Source organism: Bubalus kerabau, chromosome 10 (assembly GCF_029407905.1).
Source record: "Bubalus kerabau isolate K-KA32 ecotype Philippines breed swamp buffalo chromosome 10, PCC_UOA_SB_1v2, whole genome shotgun sequence".
In the NCBI taxonomy this organism is placed as follows: Eukaryota; Metazoa; Chordata; class Mammalia; order Artiodactyla; family Bovidae; genus Bubalus; species Bubalus kerabau.
The window spans coordinates 32,843,645-32,855,825 of NC_073633.1; the positions used below are offsets into that span (position 1 = coordinate 32,843,645).

Below are 12,181 nucleotides of genomic sequence, written 5' to 3' on the forward strand. Positions count from 1 at the left end.
GGAAATAAAGGGTATGTGCACACATCTCTCTGTCACCGTCTCTGCTTCCATCCTGTCTCTCTTCTGCTCTGTTTCCACTCCAGGTATTCCTATCTGTTTCCATTATTCTAAGTCTTTCATATTTACTCATGCTTGCTGCTCCTAATTGTCGTTGAAACTTGGAACACACAGAGAGACTTAGCTGACTTTGTCATGTCAACTTGACTTTGTCAAGTCAACTTATCTTGACTTTGTCAAGTTATCTAAGTTCTGTCTTTTCAAGAAACTGTTGAACTTTTTCTCATTTAAGCATTAGAAAAATATACATTCCTTTCATTAGAGATACCACTGGGTCATGTAGTGAAATAATGAAATAAGTATATAAAAAAAATGCTAAGTGTTTGGGTTTTTTATAAGAAAACTATACATTCCCTTTTCTCCTCCCTCACAATCCTGTGGGACAATTCCCTGTCCTGATGACCTCAATCAGAGCATCCCAGAACTCTTAATGCATCACTTGGTCACCACCTCCTCCTAAAGCTAATTAGTCACATCTCTCAAAATAGCAGTGTTTTGTATATTATCAATAATAGCTTCTTATCCTAGGGAGGTGGGTGGAAGGATGTGGATAATGCTCATGCACAGAAGAAAATTTAGTTTGTGAAACTTCTCCAAGTCCTTGACCATGCTGCCATCTGAGATCTTTTAATAGATTAGGTAGGTGGGGTGAGGGGTTGGTGAATTGTACTCTACCACAAGAAGAATCTCATCAGGAAATGAGATTGTTTTATTTTTCTTAGTTTTATTGAGTAATAACTGAAATATACCTCTGTATAAATTTAAGGTGTACAACATGATGGTTTAATTTGCATACATTGTGAAATTATTACCACAATAGGTTTACTTAATATCCATCATCTCATAAGGTAAAATAAAAAGGAAAGGAAAAAAAAAAAAACCTCTCTTTGTGATGAGAACTCTTAGGCTCTACTATCTTAACAACTTTTCTGTGACTCATGCAGCAGTGATAACTATAGTTATCATATTGTAGTGAAGTTAATTTTTAATGGGAATTAAGATTTGAAAATCAAGATAGAGGTGAAAGAGTAGTTATCATAAGCTTACAATTGCTGTCCCTGTTTTTAAGATTTCTGGTCCTATTTTCTATTTTCTCTACATATCAGGTCATTTTTGGTTTCACTTGCTGTGTTTCCCAGAATGAAATTTGGTTAAACAATTTCAGTGTGACCTCTAACCTTCAAGGATCTCTGTCTTGTTTGATCCTCCTTTCTGCATATTATGCAAAACAGATGTACTACTCAAAAATTCCAAGTATTAAATAATTTCTGAGTTTTTCTGAGTGGTGTCACAAAAATATTCCATCTAGCTTTTCTCCAAGTTTGTGATCCTCATCTTCAACAAGATTTTCAGTTACTTGGAAATTTTATTTATCTTTTAATTGTTTATAGACTTATGCCTTCTGCAAATTTGGTACACATAGCATATTGTCTGATTTTCCACATTTCCCCTGAAAACTCTTTTCTCCTATAGACTGAAATTATTCATCATTTTTTATTTTGCCTTTTCTACTTTATCACCATTTGTTACTTCCCTACAATCTTTTTTTTTTTGTTGTTTGTTTGTTTTTTTTTTAAATTTTATTTTATTTTTAAACTTTACATAACTGTATTAGATTTGCCAAATATCAAAATGAATCCACCACAGGTATACATGTGTTCCCCATCCTGAACCCTCCTCCCTCCTCCCTCCCCATTCCATCCCTCTGGGTCGTCCCAGTGCTCCAGCCCCAAGCATCCAGTATCGTGCATCGAACCTGGACTGGCATCTCATTTCATACATGATATTTTACATGTTTCAATGCCATTCTCCCAAATCTTCCCACCCTCTCCCTCTCCCACAGAGTCCATAAGACGGCCAAAGAACTAAATAGACATTTCTCCAAAGAAGACATACAGATGGCTAACAAACACATGAAAAGATGCTCAACATCACTCATTATCAGAGAAATGCAAATCAAAACCACTATGAGGTACCATTTCACACCAGTCAGAATGGCTGCGATCCAAAAGTCTACAAGCAATAAATGCTGGAGAGGGTGTGGAGAAAAGGGAACCCTCTTACACTGTTGGTGGGAATGCAAACTAGTACAGCCACTATGGAGAACTTCCCTACAATCTTGATTCTCACTACTGTTTGATTTCATCTGCTCTCCTTTATGTCACCAAAGATATCTTAGCCCTAAGTCATACTATATTCTTAGTGTTTCTTTTTTATTTCTTTGTAGCATGTGAAAGTAACAGCCCTTGTTTAACTCTCTGATATTTCATTCTCCTTTGATTTTTGTTGCTGGGCACAGAACTGGTGTTTTAAAGGCAAATGTAATAGTAATAAAATAAGGATGGTGACAGATTCAGGGTATTGGTTCTTTGGGGGCTATGTATGGTTTCTCCATTAACTTTCTTTTATCTCTTTATATGCTATCCTTTAAATAAACATTTTTATCATGACTTCAAATTTTAGATACCTTCCAAATTTTGCTTCTAGTTACAATCTTTCTGGTCTGTCAGTTATTATAGCTCTTTATGAATAAATTGCCTCCTGACTTTGGTGAATCATTTATTGACACCAAAATCTTGGTTTACTTTGTTCCTTTCCTATTCTAACCAGCAGACCACCTTTCTCCCTTCCCTTTAAGGTATAGCAATAATATGTGGATTTAAGTCTAGGCTCTCCTACTTGTAGATTTGAAATCTTAGGTGAGTTAATTTATGTATGTGTTAAGTATTTACATGTAAATAGTATTTTCTGAGTAAAATAGGATTCTTTATTTTTCAACTTTATAGAGATAAAAGTGACATATAACACTGTGTAAATTTCAGGTGCACATTTTTTTAAATTCATGCTTAAAATTTGTAATAAGAATAGTTGTTTTAGATCATGAACAAAAATCCATATTGGCCTGATGTATTTAAATAGCAATGGGTTTGGAATCAGAAAACTTGATTTTTGGTTCCAAACTAAATAACTCTATATTCTGGGATAAATTCTAACTTTTCTGAACTTGAGGTTCCTTGCCTATAAATGAAAATAATTTTATTATGGAAAGATCTGCCCAAAAGGTAATCATAAGCATCTAATATGTAACAGTATTTAGTATGTATTCGGCATACAGATAATGTATGCTTTTTCAGTTCTAAAATATCATCATTAACTATTTTAGAAACTTTTAAAATATGGTTTTAAAACATCCGTATTTGCTTCTCTGAATTTCAGAATAGTGTGAAAGATGACTGCTAATTGTATTATGAAATTTGGAAGACAGAAACTAGCTCCCTTCTATTTTGGTTGCTATTGCTTCTCTTTTGATCTCTGTCTGTCTCCCTTGTTCCCTCCTCTATCTTTCTTTTTTACATGCTTCTTGTTGTCTTCTAAAATTTCAGAAGTTAAACCATGGACTTCTAGACGCCTTGATCTGAGGCTTCCTTACTAGACAACTGGGAATTTAAGGCAAGAATATCAGGCATTCTCTTCAGAGTTGTTGGGAAAGTTTTAATGGTTAGTTTTTAATTTCAAATTCTTTTATGCCTACTGGACTTAGCAGGAAAATATGTTAGACTATTAAAGCAGGAACTGTGGAAAATTACAGAACTGAAAAAAATGGCCTTGTTTCAGAGGAATGTTACTGCCTAAACAATCAAGAAATCTTTGCTGCTTATTACATTTGTTATTTTTTTTAATTTTATTTTATTTTTAAACTTTACATAATTGTATTAGTTTTGCCAAATATCAAAATGAATCTGCCACAGGTATACACATTTGTTATTTTTAAAAACACGAGAGCCATAAAAAATGGCCTTTGTCCTCCTCAGACTTACAATATATTTGGGGAGAGAATCTACAGATTAAAAATTAAAATCACTGAAGAACTATGATAAATAGCCAAGGATTTGCTCTAAATAAGGGATACTTATTATATTTTCTCAGAATACTTTGCCCCTTCCTCTTAGCTGATTCAACTCCTACTGATGTTTCAAAACTCACTTCAAATCCTTTCTTCTTTGTAAAGCTGTCTCTGAATGTCCAGTGGACTCTTGTGTGTCCTTCCTGGTCAACAACAAGCACCTGAAGCTTCTCCCACAGTGTCATATATTTATTTTTATATAGGGAATTATTAATTATTTCAATCAAAATTTAAGTTTCCTGACTTCTGGGAATAAGAGAAGGAAGATATTAATATAGAGTAGCTAGGGAAATGTTCATGGAGAAAATGGGATGTTGATTTACCTTTAAAGGATGTTTGTTGCTTAGTTGCTACGTCACGTCTGATTTTTGCAACTCCATGGACTATAGCCCACCTGGCTCCTCTGTCCATGGGATTTCCCAGGCAAGAATTCTGGAGTGGGTTGCCATTTCCTACTCCAGGGGATCTTCCTGAGCCAGGGATGGAGCCTGCGTCTCCTGCATTGGCAGGCAGGTTCTTTACCGCTAAGCCACCTGAGAAGCCCTTAAAGGATGAGTACTTGTCAGAAATGCTCTATTGCACTATCCACTACATAAAAAATAGCGATTGAGCACTGGAAATGTGACCAGTGCATCTGAGAAAACAGATTTTTAGTTTCATTGAATGACAGCATGTAACTAGTAGTTACTGTTTTGCACCGAATAGATCTAGGGTGTGGCTTATGTCTTCTCACTTTATTGCTTTTCTAGTGGGTAAACTCTGAAGCCATACATGATATAGAAAATCTGGATTATCTGTCAATAACTAGTTGCTTGTTTCTCACTGGACCCCTTTCATTATTTTCAAATGGTTAACTTGGAACCAAAGGGGCAAAAGAAACCCAGCAATAGAAAAAAATGGATTCCAAAACTTTGCCTTTTAATATGGCTGCTTACATATTCACACACATGCATACCTCATTGTGCATGAGGAGTGAAATTAGTCATAAAATTATTATCCCTCAAGCCTCAGTAGTGATTATTTAGTTCTGGTTGTTGTTCAGTCCCTCAGTCATCCCCAACTCTTTGCAACTCCATGGACTGCAGCACACCAGGCTGCCCTGTCCATCACCATCTCCCGGAGCTTGCTCAAGCTCATGTCCATTGAGTTGGTGATACCATCCAACGATCTCATCCTCTGTCATCCCCTTCTCCTCCTGGCTTCAATCTTTCCCAGCATCAGGGTCTTTTCAAATGAGGTAGCTCTTCATATCAGGTGGCCAAAGTATTGGAGTTTCAGCTTCAGCATCAGTCCTTCCAATGAACATTCGGGACTGATTTCCTGTAGGATGGACTGGTTGGATCTCCCTTCAGTCCAAGGGCCTCTCAAGAGTCTTCTCCAACATCACAGTTCAAAAGGATCAATTCTTCAGTGCTCAGCTTTCTCTAGAGTCCAACTCTCATATCCATACATGACAACTGGTTAATGTTCAAGCCAGTTTTAGAAAAGGCAGAAGAACAAGAGATCAAATTGCCAACATCCACTGGATCACTGAAAAAGCAAGAGAGTTCCAGAAAAACATCTATTTCTGCTTTATTGACTATGCCAAAGCCTTTGACTGTGTGGATCAGAAGAAACTGTGGAAAATTCTTCAAGAGATGGGAATACCAGACCACCTGACCTGCCTCTTGAGAAATCTGTATGCAAGTCAGGAAGCAACAGTTAGAACTGGACATGGAACAACAGACTGCTTGCAAATAGAAAAAGGAGTACGTCAAGGCTGTATATTGTCACCCCACTTATTTAACTTATATGCAAAGTACATCATGAGAAACACTGGGCTGGATGAAGCATGAGCTGGAATCAAAATTGCCAGGAGAAATATCAATAACCTCAGATATGTAGATATCACCACCCTTATGGCAGAAAGTGAAGAACTAAAAAGCCTCTTGATGAAAGTGAAAGAGGAGAGTGAAAAAGCTGGCTTAAAGCTCAACATTCAGAAAACTAAGATCATGGCATCTGGTCCCATCACTTCACGGCAAATAGATGGGGAAACAGTGGCTGACTTTATTTGGCTGGGCTCCAAAATCACTACAGATGGTAACTGCAGCCATGAAATTAAAAGATGTGTGCTCCTTGGAAGGATAGTTATGACCAACCTAGATAGCATATTAAAAAGCAGAGCTATTACTTTGTCAACAAAGGTCCATATAGTCAAGGCTACGATTTTTCCAGTAGTCAGGTATGGGTGTGAGAGTTGGACAGTAAAGGAAGCTGAGCACAGAAGAATTGGTGCTTTTAAACTGTGGTGTGGAGAAGACTCTTGAGGGTCCCTTGGACTGCAAGGAGATGCAACCAGTCCACCCTAAAGGAGATCAGTCCTGGGTGTTCATTAGAAGGACTGACGTTGAAGCACCTCATGTGAAGAGCTGACTCACTGGAAAAGACCCTGATGCTGGGAGGGATTGGGGGCAGGAGGAGAAGAGGACAACAAAGGATGAGATGGTTGGATGGCATCATCAACTCAGTGGACATGGGTTTGGGTAACTCTAGGAGTTGGTGATAGACAGGGAGGCCTGGCATGCTGTGGTTCATGGGGTCACAAAGAGTTGGACATGACTAAAAGACTGAACTGAAATGATGGGACCAGATGCATGATCTTCAATTCAGTTCACTCAGTCATGTTTGAGTCTTTGCGACCCCATGGACTGCAGCATGCCAGGCTTCCGTGTCTATCACCAACTCCCGGACCTTGCTCAAATTCAAGTCCATTGAGTAGGTGATGCCATCCAACCATCTCATCCTCTGTTGTTGCCTTCTCCTCCCACCTTCAATCTTTCCCAGCATCAGAGTCTTTTCAAATAAGTCATTGCTTCGCATCAGATGGCCAAAGGATTGGAGTTTCAGCTTCAACATCAGTCCTTCCAAAGGATATTCAGGACTGATATACTTTAGGATGGACTGCTTGGATCGCCTTTCAGTCCAAGGGACTCTCAAAAGTCTTACCCAACACCACAGTTCAAAAGCATCAAGTCTTTGGCACTCAGCTTTCTTTATAGTCCAACTCTCACATCCATACATGACTACTGGAAAAACCATAGTTGACTACACAGATCTTTGTCAGCAAAGTAATGACTCTGCTTTTTAATATGCTGTTTAGGTTGGTCATAGCTTTCCTTCCAAAAAACAAGTATTTTTTCATTTCATGGCTGCAGTTCCCATCTGCAATGATTTTGGAGCCCAAAAAAATAAAGTCTGCCACTGTTTCCATTGTTTCCCCATCTATTTGCCACAAAGTGATGGGACCAGGTGCCACAATCTTCATTTTTTGAATGTTAGGTTTTAAGCCAGTTTTTTCACTCTCCTCTTTCACCTTCATCAAGAGACTCTTTAGTTCCTCTTCACTTTCTGACTTAAGGGTGGTATCATCTGCATATCTGAAGTGATTTGTGTGAATGGCAAATGTAGTTGTAGGTAGTGACATAAAAGGAGTCAAGACACATATTAGTGCCAGAGATGAGGTAAGGTTAAGAAATGACACAACTTGAATGGCTGAAGGATTGCTTTATGAACAATTTAAAAATGGAATATGTGTGTTCTACCAAAGGCCATCTCTACCTCTTCTTTTTCTCTTTGTGGTGCACTATACCACCGTCCCTACCCCTCCAAGTCTGACCAAAGACATCTACTATCTTAGCATGTTTGTTCTATTCTCTTATTTATAGATGAGTAGTCCTGGAGGCTGTGGTGAAAGGAACATTGCACATGGAAGTGACCCAACTACTTTAGATGACCACAGGAAAAATGCTGTTTAGTAATTATATGGTCCTGAGAAGGAATTGAGGAGATTTATAGTCTTTGGAGTGTGAATATCCTTGAATAAGTGATTATTATATTTAATAATATAAAAAATTATTAATATTTTAATTTCCTTTTCTTTTTCTTTAGTTTCCTTTTCAACATTCTAACTGATATATCAGTTCATGGGATGAATCACTCCATGGTGTCAGAGTTTGTGTTCCTGGGACTCACCAACTCCTGGGAGATCCAACTTCTCCTCTTCATGTTGTCTTCCGTCTTTTACATGGCCAGCATGCTAGGAAACTCCCTCATTGTTCTCACTGTGATGAGGAACCCTCACTTACACTCCCCCATGTACTTTCTGTTAGCCAACCTCTCCATCACCGACCTGGGAGTTTCTTCTGTAATTTCTCCCAAGATGATTTATGACATTTTTAGAAAACATAAAGTCATCTCCTTTGGAGGCTGCATTGCACAAATCTTCTTCATCCATATCATTGGTGGTGTGGAGATGGTGCTTCTTATCGCCATGGACTTTGACAGATATGTTGCCATATGTAAGCCTCTCCACTATTTCACTATTATGAGCAGAAAAATGTGTCTTCTGCTTCTTGTTGCTGCATGGATAATTGGCTTTATTCACTCTGTGGTTCAACTGGGTTTTGTTGTAAAATTGCCAATCTGTGGCCCTAATATAATTGATAGCTTTTACTGTGACTTTCCTCGGTTCATCAAACTTGCCTGCACAGACACCTTCAGGCTAGAGTCCATGGTCACAGCCAACAGTGGATTTATATCCCTGGGATCATTCTTCATATTGATTGTCTCCTACATTTTTATCCTCATCACTGTTCGGAAACACTCTTCAGGTAGCTCATCTAAGGCCCTCTCCACTTTGTCAACTCATGTCATGGTGGTGATTTTGTTCTTCCGTCCTTGCATCTTTGTTTATATCTGGCCTCACTCCACATCACACCTAGACAAATTCCTTGTTGTTTTTGATGCAGTTCTCACCCCTTTTTTAAATTCAGTCATCTATACATTGAGGAACAAAGAAATGAAAGTGGCAATGAAGAAAGTATGCAGTCAATTTATTATTTACAGAAGGATTTCTTAAATGCCCAAAGTATTATAAAGTCTCTTAACTGAGTTGGAGTGATATTATACTTCTATTATTAATATTGGGACATTCCAAGTACTGTATTCACAGATGACCCAGATCAAAATAATATGATTCTTTTAAAAATGTTAACTGAGAAACCATGTCACTGACTATGGTTGGAGGAAGTATATGGTGTGGTAAAAAGTATCTTCTGGAGAAGGCCAATTGCTTGTTTCTCAGGAGACATTCTCTGATGGATTTACTATGGTCTGGACTTCTACACACTCCATGGGGTCACTAAGAGTCGGACACGACTCAGTGACTTCACTTTCACTTTCATGCCTTGGAGAAGGAAATGGCAACCCACTCCAGTGTTCTTGCCTGGAGAATACCAGGGATGATGGAGCCTGCTGGGCTGCCATCTATGGGGTCGCAGAGTCGGACATGACTGAAGCGACTTAGCAGCAGCAGCAGCAGCAGCAGCAGACTTCTAGACAGAGGATGAGATGGTTGGATGGCATCACAGACTCAATGGACATGAGTTTGAGCAAGCTCGGGAGCTGGTGATGGACAGGGAAGTCTGGTGTGCTGCAGTCCATGGAGTCGCAAAGAATCAGACACTACTGAGCACCTGAACTGAACCGAAACTTCAAAATTGTCTCTTCAGTGTCAGAGTGGGTTATATAAAGGATTGCCAATTGACACTTAGTAAAGCAATACTACATGGAAATATATACATCAAGATGCCTATTTATTAATTTGTCATAGAAAAATCAGTTAAGTGGCCTGAACTTCCACATAAATGTAACTCACACCTGTAGGAAATTTTCTGGGAAGTTAAACAGTGATATAAACATTAATGAGCAGGGAATCAGAGCAAGAAGAGTTAGCTGGATTATACAAACACTTAATCATATCAGATTTTTATATTTAATGACTATGTCCCCACACTAGGATATGACTACCATCACACTGGAAAAATAAGATCCTTAGGTCAGGACTTCTATCTGGACAGTGTTGGCTGGGCATCACAAGGTTTACCTTTTGACTCGTTTTCGTACTATGTTCCAGGTCATCTAATCCCTATGTTCTTACAGATACTTTATTTCCACATGTGACTAGCCAGGTTCTTCTCATTCCTTCTCCTGGCATGACTATTCCTGTTGCATTTGAATGAATTGCAAGCTAAATTTAAGTTTGGAAAATGCTTTGTAAATGACTATATTCTCTTATAAATAAATGAAGGGATGGTATGGGGAGGGAGGAGGGAGGAGGGTTCAGGATGGGGAACACATGTATACCTGTGGCGGATTCATTTTGATATTTGGCAAAACTAATACAATTATGTAAAGTTTAAAAATAAAATAAAATTTAAAAAAAAATTTAAAAAAAAAGAAATGAAGGATTTGCATCAACAGGTTTAGAATTCATATTCATTTCAACAAAGAGGAACTAAGGCTTATTCTCAAGGATGTACTGCAAATAACTCTGATTTTTATAGATTCTTATATAGTTTATCAATATTCCTTTGGTCTTACAAGCAGTCGTTATTTACTTTATATCTTATCGTAACTTGATAATTTCTTTGCCTTTTCTCTTTATTGCCATTGCCCTTATATCATTTATTCATTGTTGAGTCCATTTTTGGATCCTTGGGAAACTAATACCTGTATATCCATTTATTTTGTTGTTTAGTCACTAAGCTATGTCCTACTCTTTTGTGACCCCCTGGACTGTAGCCCAACAGTCTCCTTTGTCCACGGGATTTCCCAGGCAAGAACACTGGAGCAGGTTGCCATTCCTCCTCCAGGGGATCTTCCCAGCCCAAGGATCAAATCCGCGTTTCCTGCATCTGCTGCATTGGCAGGCAGATTCTTTTACCATTGAGCCACCTGGGAAGCTCTTTTTAAAAAAATTATCTTAACTTTTTTTTTATATACTTGTACTTTTTCACATTATTAATCTGAACTCTTTGAACTACAATGGTCAGGAATCCAATCAAAAAAAGCTTAAAGTAACTAAAACAAAGAATTGAAAAGTTTCCATTGTTCAAGAGGAAAAGATCTATAGATTTATTGTACAACAACTTGAATATACTTATTACTGAGCTGTACTTAGAACTGGTGAGATGTATGTTTATATACATAGATTTTTACCACAATGCAAAAACTCTTTTAATATTTTTTAAAGGAACTTACTGACTCAGGTTACGGGGATGTCTAATAGTGGATCCAGCCTCAGACTCCAGGGAGTCATTTACTTGCACACTTTTGGATTTTTATCTCTCATTCACTCCATTTGTCTTGCTCCTTGCTCTGTTTATTTCTCTCCTCCTTCTCTATTGACTATTTTTTTCTCTGTACATTGGTCTTATTTTCTTCTGTTGCACATGGACTTTTTAAGCATCGTGTAGGGAGTGAAGAGAGGCTGCAAATAACTCAAATTTTAAGTCATTTCAGAAGAGCAACCCTGTAGGAAAGGGAGAGGTTTTCTTTCCTAGCATCTATATTAAAACACAATGAAAGAATTCCAGTTAGCATTGTTTTAGCTCTATGCCAGATCTTTCATGGACTACGTCTGGATGCCCACCATAGTCACAAAGGCCAAAATGTGTGGTTGACAACCTCCAGAGAACTATATGAATTTAAGGAGGAACATTTCTCAAATGAGGGAGGTGGGGTACTGTCATCAGTGGAAGGAGAAAAGTGATTCAAGACAGACAAAAAGTTGTCACATGTTTTTTCTTATTGAAATAGAAGTTAATATCCCGTGTTGAGATGTTATTCCACCCTGTCCTCATAAGTAGAATACTACCTTTGCATATTGATTTATCAGTTCCACATCTACACTAATGATATTAATTCCTTTATTATAATATTTGTATTATTTGCTTTCAAATATTGTATTTGAATTTTTGTTTTTGTATAATACAAATATTTGTATTTATATTCAAATGTCTCCCTGAATTTGTTGGCTTTTTTTAGCTTTAGCTATCATTTTCTGCAGCATAGAAATTGTACTTTTCATGATTCCAACTCCATAGAGCTTTTAAATTGTGACATCATAATTTTACTAAAATCTTTTCCATTCCAAGAACTTCTTTCTTCTTTTTCTCTGTTCTGACTGGGTGATTTCCACTAGCACAGCTTACAGATTGCTTCTCTTCCATATCATCCAGTCTTCTGTTGATGCCATCTAGTTATTGAATTCTTCATTTGTGATTCATTCTTTCTTATATTATCTAAGATTTTAAGTTCTCACTGAGTTCCTCCTTTCTTTTCCCAGGTATTATGAACATCCTTATAGTCATTTTTTTTTTTGAACTCTTTATCAGG

General features: G+C 37.6%; 1 protein-coding gene across 1 annotated transcript; it reads left to right on the forward strand.

Moving 5' to 3' along the window:
* The first annotated feature begins 7,879 nt into the window (after positions 1-7,879).
* On the forward strand, positions 7,880-8,861 carry LOC129620551 (olfactory receptor 4F3/4F16/4F29-like). Its single transcript, XM_055536366.1, has one exon. The coding sequence runs from the start codon at positions 7,932-7,934 to the stop codon at positions 8,859-8,861; it is 930 nt and encodes a 309-aa protein (XP_055392341.1). The 5' UTR covers positions 7,880-7,931.
* Positions 8,862-12,181: the final 3,320 nt, after the last annotated feature.

Bases quoted from the DNA above. Each gene is read 5' to 3' on its own strand.
- LOC129620551 (XM_055536366.1), top strand. From the start codon at position 7,932: ATGAATCACTCCATGGTGTCAGAGTTTGTGTTCCTGGGACTCACCAAC.